General features: G+C 46.6%; 3 protein-coding genes across 7 annotated transcripts in view; 2 read left to right on the top strand and 1 right to left on the bottom strand.

Annotated features, from left to right (window-relative positions):
• The first annotated feature begins 126 nt into the window (after positions 1 to 126).
• LOC122382103 (centromere protein X-like) overlaps positions 127 to 16,822 on the top strand; it is a 72,416-nt gene continuing 55,720 nt past the window's right edge. Inside the window, exons 1-3 of one of the 5 annotated variants that reach the window (XM_043367034.1) lie at positions 127 to 206; positions 1,526 to 2,251; positions 3,844 to 3,957. Coding sequence is in view for 1 of the 5 variants with exons in the window: in XM_043367038.1 (XP_043222973.1) it covers positions 698 to 766; positions 1,526 to 1,849 (393 nt within the window). In the remaining 4 variants the exon portion in view is untranslated. The other 4 variants (XM_043367037.1, XM_043367035.1, XM_043367036.1 and 1 more) reach the window with 4 other exon arrangements.
• Positions 2,501 to 15,016, bottom strand: LOC122382102 (calmodulin-A-like). The gene is made up of 6 exons (XM_043367032.1): positions 14,831 to 15,016; positions 14,502 to 14,645; positions 5,858 to 5,970; positions 4,477 to 4,567; positions 3,852 to 3,908; positions 2,501 to 3,507 (listed from the first exon to the last, which is right to left on the bottom strand). Exons 1-6 carry the CDS (start codon positions 14,877 to 14,879, stop codon positions 3,476 to 3,478), a joined length of 486 nt encoding a protein of 161 aa, XP_043222967.1. The 5' UTR covers positions 14,880 to 15,016; the 3' UTR covers positions 2,501 to 3,475.
• LOC122382100 (venom allergen 3-like) lies at positions 6,635 to 8,292 on the top strand. Its single transcript, XM_043367029.1, has one exon. The coding sequence runs from the start codon at positions 6,996 to 6,998 to the stop codon at positions 7,899 to 7,901; it is 906 nt and encodes a 301-aa protein (XP_043222964.1). The 5' UTR covers positions 6,635 to 6,995; the 3' UTR covers positions 7,902 to 8,292.

Genomic DNA, 16,822 nt, shown 5'->3' with positions numbered 1-16,822 from the left:
ATTGAAGGTAACTGCTTCCTGCAGATTGCCAATAGCTATTGAACATCCTTCAACTGTCACTTTTGCGCAAATAATTAGCAAAAACGAAAGGCATGCTGCTAGTAAATTCTTGTTCACGAGTATCATTCAAATGATCAATACCAAATTCATCTAAATTCTCGTGCAAGTTTTGGTGACACGAGGTGTAAGGCGTCGCATTTATTCAGGTATATATTTTGTATAGAAAATGCAAGTTGACGTATCTAAGGTATATTTATTATAAGCATCGCGTAAACTCTGGGAAACGTTTCAATTCAAATTGATCTCAATCTCAATCTTGATTGCGCGGGAAACACAAACTTTTCTGATAAGTGATGACTGGTGATTGAGATTGGCGTGCTGGCGTTGATTATAGTGGATTGATAACCGGGCTCTACAGAGCCCCCCCCCCCTTCTATCTTGATCTCCCACGGTATATCAGAATATAGAGAACTATCTCTACGAAACTTTGCATTGGTGATTTAGTTTGTGACTTGTGAGGGATAGGTAGCCGGCCCGGTACCTAGGTAGATAATCTGAACTTGAACAGTGTTCATACTTATACTTCATGCTTCATATCACTGGACATTGAGCAAATTGATATCAGTATTAGCGTAAGTGGTTTTACAAAGTATTTATATATGTCAATTGCAATCTCAATCTCAATCTTGGTGAAAGCATGCAATTGCAATGTGACCTTCTAGAATGCTTAAGGACATCATTTGCTGGGGAGCATTCTGGTCTAGGTGTAAGTTCCTTGCCTCTAGATGTAGCCATCCGCAGTGACAGCGGAACACCTTCAATTAAGGGGGGCACTGCCGACTTTTGGTCCCATTCTTTCCATACAACACCCATAGGGCTAATGTTAAAATGTCAAAATCAAAGGGTGCCTCCCCATTTGGGTTGGATTCCCGGGCAATGCATGTGGCATTGCCGCTGCATGGCCGCTTGGAACAGAGTGAGAGTTCCGGTTAGCACCTTGGTCCACCGGATATGGTGCTTAACCCAATGGTTTCGAAATGTTCCACCAGGAAATATTCATTAAAACTTTAAAAAATAACTAGCCATGTTTCAAGAGCAGTACAACTATTTTTCTCAGAAAATATATAACAAAACATAAGTAACCTGATCAACCCTTACCTACAAAACCTACCAACCTATAATGGGTGGTGGTGGGTGGTGATAATTGAAGTGCAAAGTTTTCTCTCATTCATGCTGCCAAAAACACTCATATGTTCTTCTGAAGTACTGAAGGTCCTCTGAAGACTACATTTTATTGCACTCACCTAGCTATTATGCAGACGTATATTAGCTTAACTATGCATCTTTTGGTTTTCAGAATTTCTTTAAAGAATATGTGACTAGTGATTAGTATCTTCTAATCAGCATAGATAAAGTAAGATCACTCTCACTCCAAGTGTCACTCTTGATGTGCTGACAGCAATATTTTCAATTCATATCCTTTCAGACTTTGCAGCTAGCCTTACTCTCTTCCCTTTCCTTTCAGTTGACCACTATGGACGGGAAGCCAACCACATCTGAGGGCGCCGGTGATGCCGCCGCCGCGGCGCCCCCCACGGACGCCCCTGAGGCGCCCGCAGCTCCCCTGCTGCTGAAGGAGCGCACGGTGGAGGAGCTGATGCGCCTCCACTTCAGTTCCCCGCGGACGAGGCTGGGCGCTGAGGGCCTGCGGTTGACCACGATGGCGCTGCAGCTGTACGTGCGGGAGGCAGCACTGCGCGCCTCCGACCAGGCTCGGCTGACGGGCGCGCCGGAGGTCGGCCTCGAGCATCTGGAGAAGGTGCTGCCACAGTGGCTGATGGACATCTAGTGGAAGTGGTTGATGGGCGTCCGAGTATGGAAGAAGAAGCTGGGATAGTGGAGTGGATGACGCATCTAGAGTACTCAGTCCGGTAGAATGTGCTGGTTGCAATGTTGCTCTGACTGAGATGCCTGATGTGAAGGAGCTGGATCTGAAAGAAGTTCTGAATGGCCCAAAACGCTGAAGATACGTGGTTTGAAACGAACGGCACGGCATTTGAGCTGCTTCTGTCGATAACTATACTCCACTTTAAAGTTGCATGTGTCTGGAGGCTGGAGGGACATACGGAGGTCAGATCGTTTCGCATGCATCCCTAGCGTGCGACACTCAAGTCGGAGGTACTAAAGATGTGTAAGAATATTGCAAGGTTTCTAAGTTGAGGTGCAGTCATTGACCGTTGATGGAACACAGGTGAGTTTAACGCTCTATTGTACTCTGTTTAATAACTTGTAAAATATGCCAGCTGGTGACCTGTGACCGAATACTCGATCCAGCAATATGATGCCAACTTGTGTCTTCATTTGCTTGTCGATTTTAGCGTTGTAGTTTACACTTACAAAAAAGTATTCCCTGGTTCCTCATAAGTTTATGTAGCGTTAACGATTGCTTGTGTCTGTGGTGTTTCTGTAGGAACTGTGAGATCACATGACATCACTAATACATCAGTCGCTCCGGTTCCCAAATGACATCACGTCATGACGTAATCACATCATGATGTCATAACGTCATGTGTATAGTTGCGACCCGACCACCCAATACAGCGGTGACCTGAAGGTTCTATGTTCTCTGTCTCTGTGCATTTAAATCGATGTCGGCGGTGCTGTTAGCCTTCATTGCAGTGTCCGGTGTCATTTTTAAAGGCGTGCTCCTCACGAGTTAGCCGGTGTCAGCGCGATCAGTTGGCGGTAATATAAGGTGAAATGGGGTTTAGCTAATGGGGCCCATTAGCTGATCTGACCGGTGTGTGTTAACCATTCGTGCTCTGCATATAGGCGCGTGATTGTGCGTGAGCTAGATAATGTACACTGTGTAACGTTGGCTGTTGGTACGGTGTTGTCAGTGTGGAGCGCTCATGTCCTTGTCACATACACACACATGGTTGTTCATTGTTGTCATTAAATATTTATTACCAATATTTAGCTTGATATGGCAGCGAAACTAAGAACGTTTTCGAACACATTCCGATAGTGATCGCAATGATTTAACATGTAACGAAAGCATACTCTCCGTTTTTTGGTTTAGAAATCGACAAAGCAAGCGGGGTAATTGGTATCATAAATATTTTATGTAAGTCGTTTCGCCGATTTCTATGATACGGGGTTGAAACCATAATGGCTCGTTAGGATACTGGCTCTGTCTATTCTCAACACACTCATGATATGATGTACATTGGACAATCTCGAGTCTGCTCACAAACATAGAATTAACATAGCACGTCCACCAATAGGGGCGGACTGATGACGTCACCCGCTGGAGCTGTCTTAAATGATGCAGATGATAAACATATGGGAAATAGACATAATCTGACATTAGCAGTGATGGCCCGTATGGCCGCTGGTACGCCCGGCGCTCCGGTCCTGCCGTGGTATGGCCGCGGACCACCTCGCCATTCCGGTGCTGGATCGGCGGGACGTCTTAGTTTTCACCCATCACCAGCTGGACAAACTCTGAAACATTCATGGGTTGTTAAAATCGGTGCTTGAGTCATTGGACTCATGCGTTGCATTTGTATGCATTGTGTAAGAAGGTTATAGACGTATTTTGAGTCAGTATACTGATAGTAAGAAAACACCAATAGTTCGATATTTGCTCACATAATCGCTGTTTTTTTTACAAGCTCCGAAAATATCCACCTTTATTACGGTCGGGTTTCGCTACACATGTGTTCTACTCCCTTATGTCATCTAGGCACGAGTAACCTACCCCCCCCCCCCGTATCCCCCCTGCCCCATGCTGTCCTCTGACCGGTGTGTGTTAACCAGCGTGCGCCGTCTGTCCGGTAGGCGGTTACCTGAGTATGTGATCCTGTTCTTGCCGTCCTCGTCCACCTCGTCCACCATTTCCTCGACTGTGGACAGGGACGACCGCCCGTCAGGTGGACAGCTCAGCGTGCAGCGGTGAGTACCGGATCCACGCCACATTCCACATGCACATGGTCAGGGCCAGCCCGCCGCCAGAGCAGGCGGCGCGATGTGAGCAGCATACGAACTGATCGTCCCGAGGCTGCAGGCCCGAGTTTTAGCCGGGTAACGCGATATGCACATTGCACACATGCGGTCGGCTGGTATGCACCGGGAAGTTAGTTCTGTTTGAAAATTTTCTATGCATTGGAAGTTGAATTATATGGAGGAATAAAAAAATGCGTTATACCGATGTAGCGAATTCAACGTATGTACTCGTAGGTAATGGATATCTCGTTCAAAGGGCCACGAAATTGACCTAGAGGGTGGGTAGAGGGTGAAAAAGAAATTCGCATTGTTTGAAATTGTTGGAAATGTTTGTGGTTGAAGAGCCAGTTTTAGTATTTTATTTATTAAAACCTCGGTCAAAACTCAGTCATCATAAAAATTTTGCGGCTTGATAAAGCTGCCGCTTATGTTTCAAGGAAGGAGATCCAATGAGTGTTGGTTACTTACTCTCATCTAGGCTGAAGTCCTTGCCCATATTTTTCAGGACTGCCCAGATCTCGTTGGGGCCGATCATGCCCATGTTCTTGCGGTCGAAAATCTGTAGAATAAAAAGATAGGTACTTGTCATGAATATCGTTTTATATCAGACTGCCAACAAACAGTGGTGCAAATGCTCTTACGTTTGGAAATTTGGAAGAGTTGTGGCTTATGATGAAATTGAATTGAAGACAAGACACAAGAGGGTAGTAGACACGCGATGCTGATTGCTGGTATTTAGGTAGTTGGTAAGTGGTTTCGCAGCATGTTAATATCCCATGAAGCGTGGTGAAAACAAAACTTAACCCGCGCACCGACGGGGGTCTGCGCCAACTTCGCACCGACGGGGGGGGGGGGCGGATGACCGCCCCCCCCCCCCTGAGATCTCGAGAACGAAGCAAGATAGCGACAAGCGGTAAACGGCATCGGATACGCATGGCCAAGATCTACAATTTTTACTAAGGTCATTTTCAGGTCAGGTCAAAGATGACGTCACAGGGGTCGAAAAAGTCAAAATGGCGGCGCTAGATATGGAGAGAGTTTTTCTCGAATAACTTTCGAATTAGTCAAGATAGGAACAAACTAAGGGCATCATCGTGATCCTCTCGTCAATCCGCATCGAATGATATATATGTTGACCTCGAAAGGTCAAGGTCAAAGGTTGACCTCAGGTCACGTGACCTCGAGGTCATCATGTATATCATTCGATGCGTCTTGACGAGCTGAACACAATGAGACCATCCACGCGTCTGTATCTTGTTCCTGTACGGAGTTATTGGCCAAAAACCTTTGGTGACCTTTGATGACGTCACATGACCTCACAGCCGCCCAACAGCAAAATAGACCTCAAGGTAGTGAAGGTTGATCGTATATGAAGTCATGTATGGTATATGGGGCCATTCCGACCCGTTTTAATGGTAAAAACAGGGAGTTGATTTTTCCCCCATTGACTTATAATGGGGTCGCGAAATTGACCTGACCTTAGGTCACCGATATCAAAATTCCGAGATATACAAATTGTAGCTACTAATGACCTAATAATATCCTGCGACTTTCAAAGGCCTCCGACATCTACTTTAGCTCTGGCACGGTGACAAAGTTGCAAAAAGTGACTTGAGGTTGGGTCATTCAAAGTGACCTGGTGACCTGACCTTAAAAGGTAGGAGGTTGAAACTTGCACACCATGTGTAAAATTGATGAGGTTATAGTCATACCAAATTTCGCGGCGCGTAGGGGGGCGGATATCCGCCCCCCCGTCGGTGCGAGGGTTAAGTCAAAAACGACGTGAAATGCTGCATGTTACGGGTAAGGAACACCGCATGCTGCTATGGCTCGATTTGGGTGTTCTTACCTGGAATGTTTTCCGAAGAGCCTGGTCGCGTTCGAAGGCAGACAGCCGCTCCTCTTCCATCCGGGTCCGGGCCAGTGCGTTCCGGAAGTCATCGAAGGTAATCAGGCCGTCCCCTGTGGCAAAACCATTGCTGATAATTTTCCCCTCCGAGAGTTCGTTGCAAAGGGGAAGAGCATGACTTAAAATGAGATCTTATTACGAGCGAGCGCGAACCGAGTCTTTCCTAAATAAAACTGAAATAATCGCCCCGGCCCGACTTGACCTGACGCGAACTGCTGTAATGCTTTTGAGATAAAAAATCGCAACCGTGCAGACGTTTGACGATGTTTGTTGGGTGGCCCCATCCCCTGTACCCCGTATTCGACCCCCCTTGATGCACCTGATTGACCGTCTCGGGACTTGCCACTATGAATTAGTGCCACTATGAAATATATTACCACTACCTCGGCTCTTTCATAGCGCGCGACGTGTGGAAAAGGCAGAGTAGTCGTCGCGAACTGTGACCAAGTGAACATTAACTTGCCAGACTGGCAGCAGTGGATTGCGGGGCAGATGACTCATCAACACCGAAATGGGAGCGTGTATTTTTCCTTAACTACTGAGTCTCATGCAATGTGGAATATTGCTGAAGTAAATAACCACGTGCTTTTCCATAGGTATCTACGTCAGCTTATTTGCTCGGTGGTTATGTGCATTGAAAGTTACTTCACACCTCACTCACGAGACTGCCTCAAATTTCTACCTCTATGTAGGGTAATTGACATGAATGACTAGGCCAAGACTAGGCTTGGACTAGGCGAGGTTCGTAGGTCCGTAACAAGTTCATAATCTTGGTAGGTACCTTGATGACTTACCTATAAGATCAGGGTATATTGAATGAGATATCGTTTGCTAAATTAGACCACGATATAGGTGACTTTGCAATTTACGTTCAAGATTACATGCACTGTCCACTGCATTCCCTTATAATCGTTTGAGCGATCAAACCCTCAGACGGTAATCGTTGTGTTCGCTTGGCTTTGAAAAATAGGTAACACACAGCAGTGCTAGGCTAGGTAAATGGTTACACGGTACACTACACCTTCATTGAGGGACTCCCAAATATTTTGAAAATATTGCGGCAAGGCTCAAGGTGACCATGGATCATACTGGCACCGTGCTGTTAGCATTTTTATCTATTTTCATTGACCCGTCTGGTTCAATTATCATCGAAACAACAGACTACTGCAACAAGACTCTTTGCCGGGGGGACTGGGTGCACACCATGTGTGAGCACCCAGACGAAACACCCGGCCCGGCCTGCCTTCAAATCTACAGCACGCCAATAACAGACAGCCAAAAAGAAGAACTGCTCGACGTGCACAATCGCCTGCGTGAACATGTCGCATCAGGGAAAGAAACGCGTTGCCAAGGTGGGCCGTTGCCGACAGCAGCGGACATGGGCGTTATGACGTGGAACGATGAGATTGCACGAATAGCCCAACGGTTGGCTCTGACATGCGTTCGCGGGCATGATAAATGCCGAGACTTGAAGATGATGTATCTTGGACAGAACCTCGCACAAATCACATACCAAAAGGAACAGAAGAGCCCGCCCAATATGACAGCTTTGGTTTATGGATGGTATGATGAGGCGCCCCTTTTCAGCAACGACAACATTCATCACATTGATATACCCGAGGATGCCGGACATTTCACCCAAATGTTCTGGGCGGAAACTTACAAACTGGGCTGTGGCTACACCAGCTTTTTCTCGGAGTATGCTAATGGATGGATTGTCTACTTAGTCTGCAACTACGGGCCCACCGGCAACTGGCAGTTCGGCGACATGTACCTGATCGGACCGCCGTGCTCCAAGTGCCCGAACGGTACGACGTGTGGCGGCGACAGTCGCTACCCGAGCCTGTGCAGCTCGGACGACGGTGAGGTTCCTGACTCGCTGGCCACCGTAGGACTCGTGTACCACGCTGGTCAGGACGCCTTGAACGTGTGGCACTGGAGCGTCCTGATTTCATTTGTGGCTGCTGTGCGGGCTATACCATGAGAAGGTACTTCGATCTCAAGTTAATGAGTTGAATTGGCTGAGGAGCTGCGCCTGCATCCGCTTGCAGTTTCTCTAGAACGACTGTTGCATATGCGACCATGCTCTCTTTGGCTGAGTAAAGGACTAGTGAATGAGAACGTACGTGCCAGGACGACATGTTTACTGTTTCATAGATGTGTATGAGTGATACTCTACAATCTACATGTTACATTATCCTTTCACTACCGTTTCATTATTGGTGTTGATAAGTGACTGAAAGTGTTATTGCCAATATATTAGAGTCAACGACAAAAATGTGAACATCAAATGTTACTATGACACATGAGTTTCGTCACGTCAGCCACAAGTCGTCGAATTACTTTGGAAAATAAAACGAACAAAAGTATACTGATCTTGATCTGTATCATCAGACATGCGCAATGCGCATGGATCCCAGAAAATGGATCTGAGATCTGATCCAACGGATTTTGATCTTGGATCCGACGAGACTATAGGTCCAGCTCTGTAATTCAGCGAGAGATCCATAGGGATCACAGATCCAAATCAGATTTTTTGCTTGAGATCCAGTGAGATCATAGATCCTCAGTTGTTTTTGTCAACACAGAAATCCTAAAGAAAACTTGTTGTAACTCACAAACGTTCTGTTTGAGTGATTTTATGTGATTGCACGTCATAATCCATAGTTTTGCGGCACGTATTGACATAGAAGCCCTTTAAAACATGGTTTCGAATGTTGTGCGTGGTGGGATCCACTCAGGATCCATGTTCTTGGTTTCTCGTCAGATCGTATGAGATCATAGATCCAAGATAAATTTTTCACGCCGAATCCGATGGTATCATAGATCCATCGTTCGGATCCATGCACATGTCTCATCACTATGAACTGAAGTGCATGTCCGATGCGTGGTTCCGTGGGGATGAATTGGAGTTTGATTCCTAACGAACAAGCGACGTGAGAAAAAAGAACAATAAGCAGATGGACTTATAACAATAAGAATTCGTATTTGTCCTAACTCGCTAAGTAAAACAAGAGTTACCTAATTGTCAATCTTTTTAAAAACCCGCGCACCGACGGGGGTCCGCGCCAACTTAGAGCCGACGGGGAGGGGCGTTTGACCGCCCCCTTCCCCACCCCTGAGATCTCGAGAACGAAGCAAGATAGCGAAAAGCGGTAAATGGAATGGGATACGCACGGACAATGTCTAAATTTTTTTACTAAGGTCATTTTCAGGTCAGATCAAAGATGACGTCACAGAGGTAAAAAGTCAAAATGGCGGCGCTAGAAATGAGTTTTTCTCGAATAACTTTCGAAGTAGCCAAGCTAGGAACTAAATTAACTAATGGCATTATCATGATCCTTTCGTCAATCCGCATAGAATCATATATGTGTTGACCTCGAAAGGTAAAGGTCAAAGATTGACCTCAGGTCACGTGACGTCAAGGTCATCATGTATACCAATCGATGCGCCTTGACGAGCTGAACACCATGAGATCATCCGCGCGGTTGTTTCTCGTTCCTGTAAGGAGCTATTAGCAAAAAAAAACTTTGGCGACTCCTGATGACGTCATATGACCTTACAGTTGCCGAGGAGCAAAAAAGGCGTCAAGGTAGTCAAGGTTGACCGTATATGAAGTCATTCATGGTATATTGGGCCATTCCGACGCGTTTTAGTGAAAAAGAAAAACAGGGGGTTGATTTTACCCCATTAGTGAGGTCAAGAAATTGACAACACCTTAGGTCATCGATATCGAAATTCCGAGATATGCAAATTGTACAATGGCGGTGTAGCTATCAATGACCTCATTACATCCTACGACTTTCAAAGGTCTCCGTCATCTACCTCCGTCATCTACTGCCGCGGTTTTCCCGATATTCACGAAAAAACGGGGGGAGGCGGTTAACCGCCTCCCCCTTGTCGGTGCACGGGTTAATACAATGATTATTGATTAGCCCCAACTACCTACTCACTTAAGCAAATATACTTGTTATATTTTAATGCATTTTGCAAATAACCGAATGAATTGCAAAGAATACCATATTTCTAGCAAGAGAGCTGTGCGCGATTCCGTCCAAGCTGCCAGTTTGTTGACTTGATTGAATGTGCGATGGAAGTAAAGAAGTCACTTAACAGGTCATCCACGAGGCTACTGCAAAATTATAGCTTCACATGTGCAAACCAAGGTGCAAACTTGGTGCAAACGGTCTTGGTGAAGGCCATATATGCCTTGGTGCAAACCTTGGTGCAAACGTAGTTTGGTGAAAAACCAACGGTCTACCGTAAATGTCGCACGTATATGGCTCACTAGAAAGCTCTAACGCAGGCTTTTACTTTTATACGGACTTGGCGTTTTCTGCACCAAGGTGCTCTTGATGAATTACATAATGTATTCCCTGTAGTAAGAAAAGCGATATACTGCAGCAGTCGGCATCTTAATTGGTGTGCTCTCAAATTTGTTTTAAGAAGTTGCATCCAGCGACCATGAATCTAACCGCTGTCTTGCTTTTGTCGCTTTTATCCATTTTGATTGGACTTTCTGGATCAATTACCATCGAAACAACAGACTACTGCAACAAGACTCTTTGCGAGGGGGACTGGGTGCACACCATGTGTGAGCACCCAGACGAAACACCCGGCCCGGCGTGCCTTCAAATCTACAGCACGCCAATAACAGACAGCCAAAAAGAAGAACTGCTCGACGTGCACAATCGCCTGCGTGAACATGTCGCATCAGGGAAAGAGACGCGCTGCCAAGGTGGGCCGTTGCCGACAGCAGCGAACATGGGCGTTATGACGTGGAACGATGAGATAGCACGAATAGCCCAACGGTTGGCCCTGACATGCGTTAGCGGGCATGACAAATGCCGAGACTTGAAGATGATGTATCTTGGACAGAACCTCGCACAAATCACATACCAAAAGGAAGACAAGAGCCCACCCAATATGACAGCTTTGGCTTATGCATGGTATAATGAGGCGCCCCTTTTCAGCAACGACAACATTCATCACATTGATATACCCGAGGATGCCGGACATTTCACCCAAATGTTCTGGGCGGAAACTTACAAACTGGGCTGCGGCTACACCAGCTTTTTCTCGGAGTATGCTAATGGATGGAGAGTCTACTTAGTCTGCAACTACGGGCCCACCGGCAACTGGCAGTTCGGCGACATGTACCAGATCGGACCGCCGTGCTCCAAGTGCCCGAACGGTACGACGTGTGGCGGCGACAGTCGCTACCCGAGCCTGTGCAGCTCGGACGACGGTGAGGTTCCTGACTCGCTGGGCATCGAACTCGTGTACCACGCTGGTCAGGACGCCTTGAACGTGTGGCACTGGAGCGTCCTGATTTCATTTGTGGCTGCTGTGCGGGCTATGCCATGAGCACTTCGAGCTCGTTCGAGTGAAGCTGTAACAATTACCTTATAAATTTGATCATCTGAGTGCGCTGGCGCGTGCAGTTTTTATGGATGACTGTTTGATTGGCGGCCGTGCTATCAGTGGATGGGTCCGGGTCAGACTTTCAAAAACTTCAGGAAATCCAGCCCATACGAAACAAGCCTGGAATGCTTGGTGTACAGTCTGTCTTGAAAGTACCGCAGCATGGGCTGCGGCGGCCCGGCGAACTAAAGATCGGGAGCTCGGTGGTTTGAGAGCCCCAGAGCACGTGACGGCAGTGAGCCAGGAGAGAGTGACCGGGCAGGTCGCGTGGGGTGCCGCTCTCCCTTACTCTTTCCACCCCGCTGCTGCGCCTGTCGCCCGGGGGCACGGGCCGTCTGCGAGCACGAGTGGAGAACTTGACCGGCCCGGCCGATTCCCGGCATGGTGGCCGGATCACCCTTGGAACCGTTTTATTCTCGACGAAAAGACAGACGTAGCCAATCTTAAAGCTGAGCGCGACTGCTTACATTGTTATCAGAACATGATACATATTGAACAATAATTTACGATCATGGAACAGAACAGAATAAATTAATAAAAACTGAAGTAATGATGTGAATAACAACACAGAACAAGGCCAACGCAGTATACTTTGTCGAAAATCTCAGATTAACTATTGGTTTAAATCTGATCGATTGATCCAGTAACTTAGAATAAAATAATTTGTTTCGTATTTATTTATGCGAGATAAAAAAGAAATCCCATTCTCAACACCCTTGTTGAGATTGAAACACAATAGTATTTAAGCGGAAGCCAATGGAAGTAAGATGGAATGGTAACCTTTTGCTCATAACCTAAGGAAGCCAAAGCAAATCCTACGCTAAGGCGTTTTCCAATTTCCGTCATAATCATTATCATGCCAATAAAAAAAAACGTTTCGAACCATTCAAACTATAGACGGCCAATGGCTGCTACATAAAATAAAAATACATAACAAAATAACTAACACATTATACAACTTTGTCTCCTATCCATGAGGCAAATATTTTCATTTTACGATCGAATGGCCAAGCAATTGTTCGTAGCGCCTACTTCCAGGTAGAGGATACGATCACGATAATCGTATACCAAACACGAATTATGCGGATTTATGCGCAAGGTCACTGAGATTATGGGTATTAACAGATAGCGGCATATTAATCTTTCAGTTCCTGAGTGCTCACTGTTCGCTGTTCAGTTCAAGATGAGAGTTGAGATCATACGAGGCTGTATAGTGTGAATTTTATTCGTTTAACGATCTATCAAAACTCCTCTCTTCCCCTCTCTCTCTCCCCCTTCCTCTCTTTTCCTCTCTCTCTCTCTCTCTTTTTCTCTCTCTCTCTCTCTCTCTCTGTCTCTCTCTTTCTATCTCTCTCTCTCTCTTTCTCTCTCTCTCTCTCCTTCTCTCTCTCTCTCTCTCCCTCTCCCTCCATAAGATGCTGAAAATTTTAGGAGACTCCAACAAATGTTGCAGAGTCTAGCTATCAAAGCAGTCCGGGAGAGTTGCGTCAATCCCCGTACCGGCAAGTGATACGTTTAGCTTATGGCAGTGCACTGGTCCGGAGTCAGAGTCGGAGTCGCAGCCGATCAGCAGGCCGAAGTCAGATTTAGAGTTGCAGTCCGGACAGCGCCGTCGCGACTCAGAAGCCTGTTTCTTTATATTTTCGGCTTTAAAGTAGCTGGCTAGATTTATTACTTAACAAAGCAGGCTCTCTGCACACTGCTGCGTTGGGGGGTGGGGGGGGGGGCTGCAACATCCCTCCATCCATACCTGATAAGTGATATTACATCTTTTCTTAACATTTGTAATGGCGGAATGAATCAGACCCAAGATCTTTCAAGGTCGGGTCACTTAGGTTACGTTATACATAGTCTCCTAGCCTCAGGAAATGTTATAATGCTCGCCGGCACTGAATAATGCTCGAGAGGTCACCGGTTGACTTGAGATCTTAACCTTCACACTTACAGCCTACAGGATCAGGTCAAACCTATGCGTCCCTCACGGCTTTTTCACGAATAACTCGCGTAAAAAGCGACCGACCGACCGACAACGACAAAACTTTCAATATCCTCGAATTGATCAATGTTATATCTTCCCTAAAAATATGACCCTTAAGTCTTAACCCTTTGACCTGTAATCTCTTTCACGATACCATGTCGGGCCAAAATGCCGATTCAATGCATGTCAGCGCATATTATCTACGCGTTTCCAGGCATTTTGTGACAGGAAACATCAGGTCCCAGCAGGTGAAATGATCAGGACCGACCTGATCATTTCACATGTCCGATCAGGAGCCGAACGGCTGTAAGGCGGGTTCCTACGGACCATTTACATCAGTAGACGCTATAAAGCGGCCCATACTGGAAATGTTAGAAGTTGTTACCAGTCACTGTGTTTCGTAACGACGCGCACAATTTTTTTTTTGGAAGCCCTATCTTAATCTGAGCCAAACGACGGAGGCCACACCCGCTGTCCTCTGGCCGGATTACATGTGTAACACGTAAATGTCTGGCGAGGCTCGAATGGGAAGCATCACTTTCCATTTATCAAAACTTTCATGTCAGGAAGGGAATTACTACGCTTAGCTGGTGTCTCTGTATAAGCCATAAGGTATTCATAAAACAGCGCCTTGTCTGCCGCACTGGCAGCACCGAGAGCCCGCTCACTCGCGCCCATCCCTCTCCTCCCTCCCTCCCCCCCCCCCCCCCAGGGTCAGGCGATCCAGTGGCCCTCAAACCTGACCGCCCTCCGCTGCGCCGGCCCACCAGCGCCACCCTGCCATGCTGCGGTACTTTCAAGACAGACTGTACATTGACACGTGGCACGGATCGTGGTGTCAATGCCACGGGGTCCGATAATGCTTCAGGACACGTGCTCTGCTTCTGCCTTTCACGAACGGAATGTTTCGCAAGTAGGTAACAATTGAAGGCTGAAGCAATGAGGTAGTATCTGACTTTCCATGGCTTAAATCGTTCTTGATATGTTAATGAACTGAGTGGTTATATAAACTCGGCTGAAATTTGTCCTTTCGTTCCAATGCAATCTCAAATTTCTACAATTTTCTTTCCAGTTATTATGTTCGTGTTTATTTGATGTTTATGAAAACGATCACCAGGGTGGTGTTGGACACGACTTTCCTTTTGCATCCTGTTGCCGAGTATATGTGCCTTTAGTACTTACCATCCACATCCGTCTTGGCCATGACCTCGTCCATCTCGGTGTCGGTGATGTGGAGGTCGATGCTGCGCAGGACGTTGGTCAGGTGGACCGGGGAGATGTGGCCATCCTCGTCAGTGTCCAGCAGGTCAAACTGACGGCGCAGCGCTGAAAACAAAACAAAAATGCAACGATTATGCCTTAGAATGAACCTTTTCTGGTAAGCCATGAAAGTTCGTTTTAAGAGGATGAACATATGAAACTTCAGAGTTTGAATGCTCATTAAAGCTAATGAGAGCTAATGAGTAATGAGCTCTGCTAAAGCTCATTAGCTAGATAGTGGTTCCACTCACAGGCTAGGTCTTCTGCGCCGCGAAGGTTCTGGCTGCTCTCCAGGGCCATGGCGTCTCGTCTTTGGCAGGGGTGGACTGTGGGCACTACCGGGCTCCAACACTGGCTGGACACGCTCACTGGACTGCTGACGACGTCCTCACGAGCCGGAGCCGGTAGACTGGTGCTGCCGCCGCTGGCCGCACCGCCTATATAGCGACCGGCGGCCCCACGGCGGAGCCGTCACGGCCCGTGACGGCAGCGTCACGGGTGTGACGACCGAGGCGCTCAGGTACCGCGGGGTGATTCCCGGCTGGCCGGGGCTTCCTGCGCTGATACACTGGGACACTCACTGTGTGGGTGTGAGGGCATACCTACGTCATGTTTGTCAGGCTGCATACTAGACCTGAGCTGCGAGAGATGGGTGTGGGCGCGGGCGGGACTTTATTCGGTGGCCATCCATAGGTGTGGCTTCAGGCGGGACCTTGTTAGATGGTGATCCTGGTGGTCAGCCCCGTGTTAGGCCAAGTTCCGTAGCTTTGCGGACCAAACTGACCAAACTGAAGGACTAGAATACTGTAATACAGTAGCGGTTACGTACTACACATTTTTGCGTTTGAATTCAATCATTCGCCATAACTGTTTGAGCAGCCATTTCGATAATCGGCATTGAGCGCAACTATTCCGGTGTTGTGTGTTTCATTTCAGTCATTCAGCAAAACAGATTGAACACTGAAATGAGCGATCTGCAAAACAGTTTAAAGGTAGTGTGCCACCTTCCAATGATTTCCCATTTTATTTTTCCTAGGATAAGAAGCTTCTGTTTTTACCTAATATCGCAAACCTAATATCCAATGATTTCCCATTTTATTTTTCCTAGGATAAGAAGCTTCTGTTTTTACCTAATATCGCAAAAAAAATCAAAAATGGGCCTGGAATAGTGCCTTTTTTGCCTAAAAGTTTATCGGTTTTTCGATATGTATAACAACTGTAGTGGGCTGACCTGCAAACAGGCGTCGGCAACAATCGCGAATGCGGCGCACATGTGACAATAAGCAAAGGTCATTATAGAGTTACGACGTACGGGAATGAGTTATCAGCTGTCTAATCGTAGACAACACAATGTCGAACTTAAACTGTAAGCCTGTATTGGTATTGTTTCTTTAATTTGGCTGTCGAACATTAATTTATGGTTTGAAATATGATTTTATGTGAAATAATTGATATGAAACAGCCGTCTCTTAAGTTATGACCCCATTTCACCACACGCAAGTGGCAGAAAGGACAATGATCAGCTGACGCATTTTTCTTGGCCGAAGTCAGAGCGCGCGGCCCGACGCACCACGCGTATTTGAAAATTCCGACCTCGACGAGCATCAGAAGCCACCTAACAGGCGTGTTCGAAACCGCAGGAGATGATGATGAACGGGTTTATCGAAACTTGATTGGATGAGCCTATCGGTAATAGCGATTTTAGTGTGTGCATTTATTGTTCATAGTGGTGTGAAATGTGGTTTGGGTACGACCGACAACCCGTCGGGGCGAATTTCGCACTGGGGTACTCAAAATTTGAAGAATTTAAGACGTTTCCATGAGTTTTGAAGGTATGGATAAGTTCTAAAAATCCGGTTCTCCTTATCCGGGTCATTAACTCCATATGGTCCAAGAAAGCTGGCACACTACCTTTAATTGGCAATGCTGAGCCGACTGTGTAAAATGGATCCACCAGACACTTAGATACTTCATAGTTCTATGACATGATAGACGCTGTCACGTTGATCATAGATCTTTGTTCTAGAGTCCCAGGCAATCCGGTAGTGGCCCTAGGTAATTTCCATATTTGTTGATGGAGCGTAAATCCACTCGGACTTCGAGATTCGAACTCCTCAAAACGAATGCCTGAACGGTGATGTTTCCTTTAATCCGCCGGACTGCATATTAAAATGACTTTGGCAAATGCATTAGTTTTCTGGGCAAATGCACAATTTTCTGGGATTTTGCTCTGCTACAAGCAT

Source organism: Amphibalanus amphitrite, unplaced genomic scaffold (genome assembly GCF_019059575.1).
Source record: "Amphibalanus amphitrite isolate SeventyFive unplaced genomic scaffold, NRLGWU_Aamphi_draft 000133F_arrow, whole genome shotgun sequence".
NCBI classification, from domain to species: Eukaryota; Metazoa; Arthropoda; class Thecostraca; order Balanomorpha; family Balanidae; genus Amphibalanus; species Amphibalanus amphitrite.
Note: the sequence above shows the minus strand (reverse complement) of the source record. Positions and strands in the feature narration are given on the sequence as shown.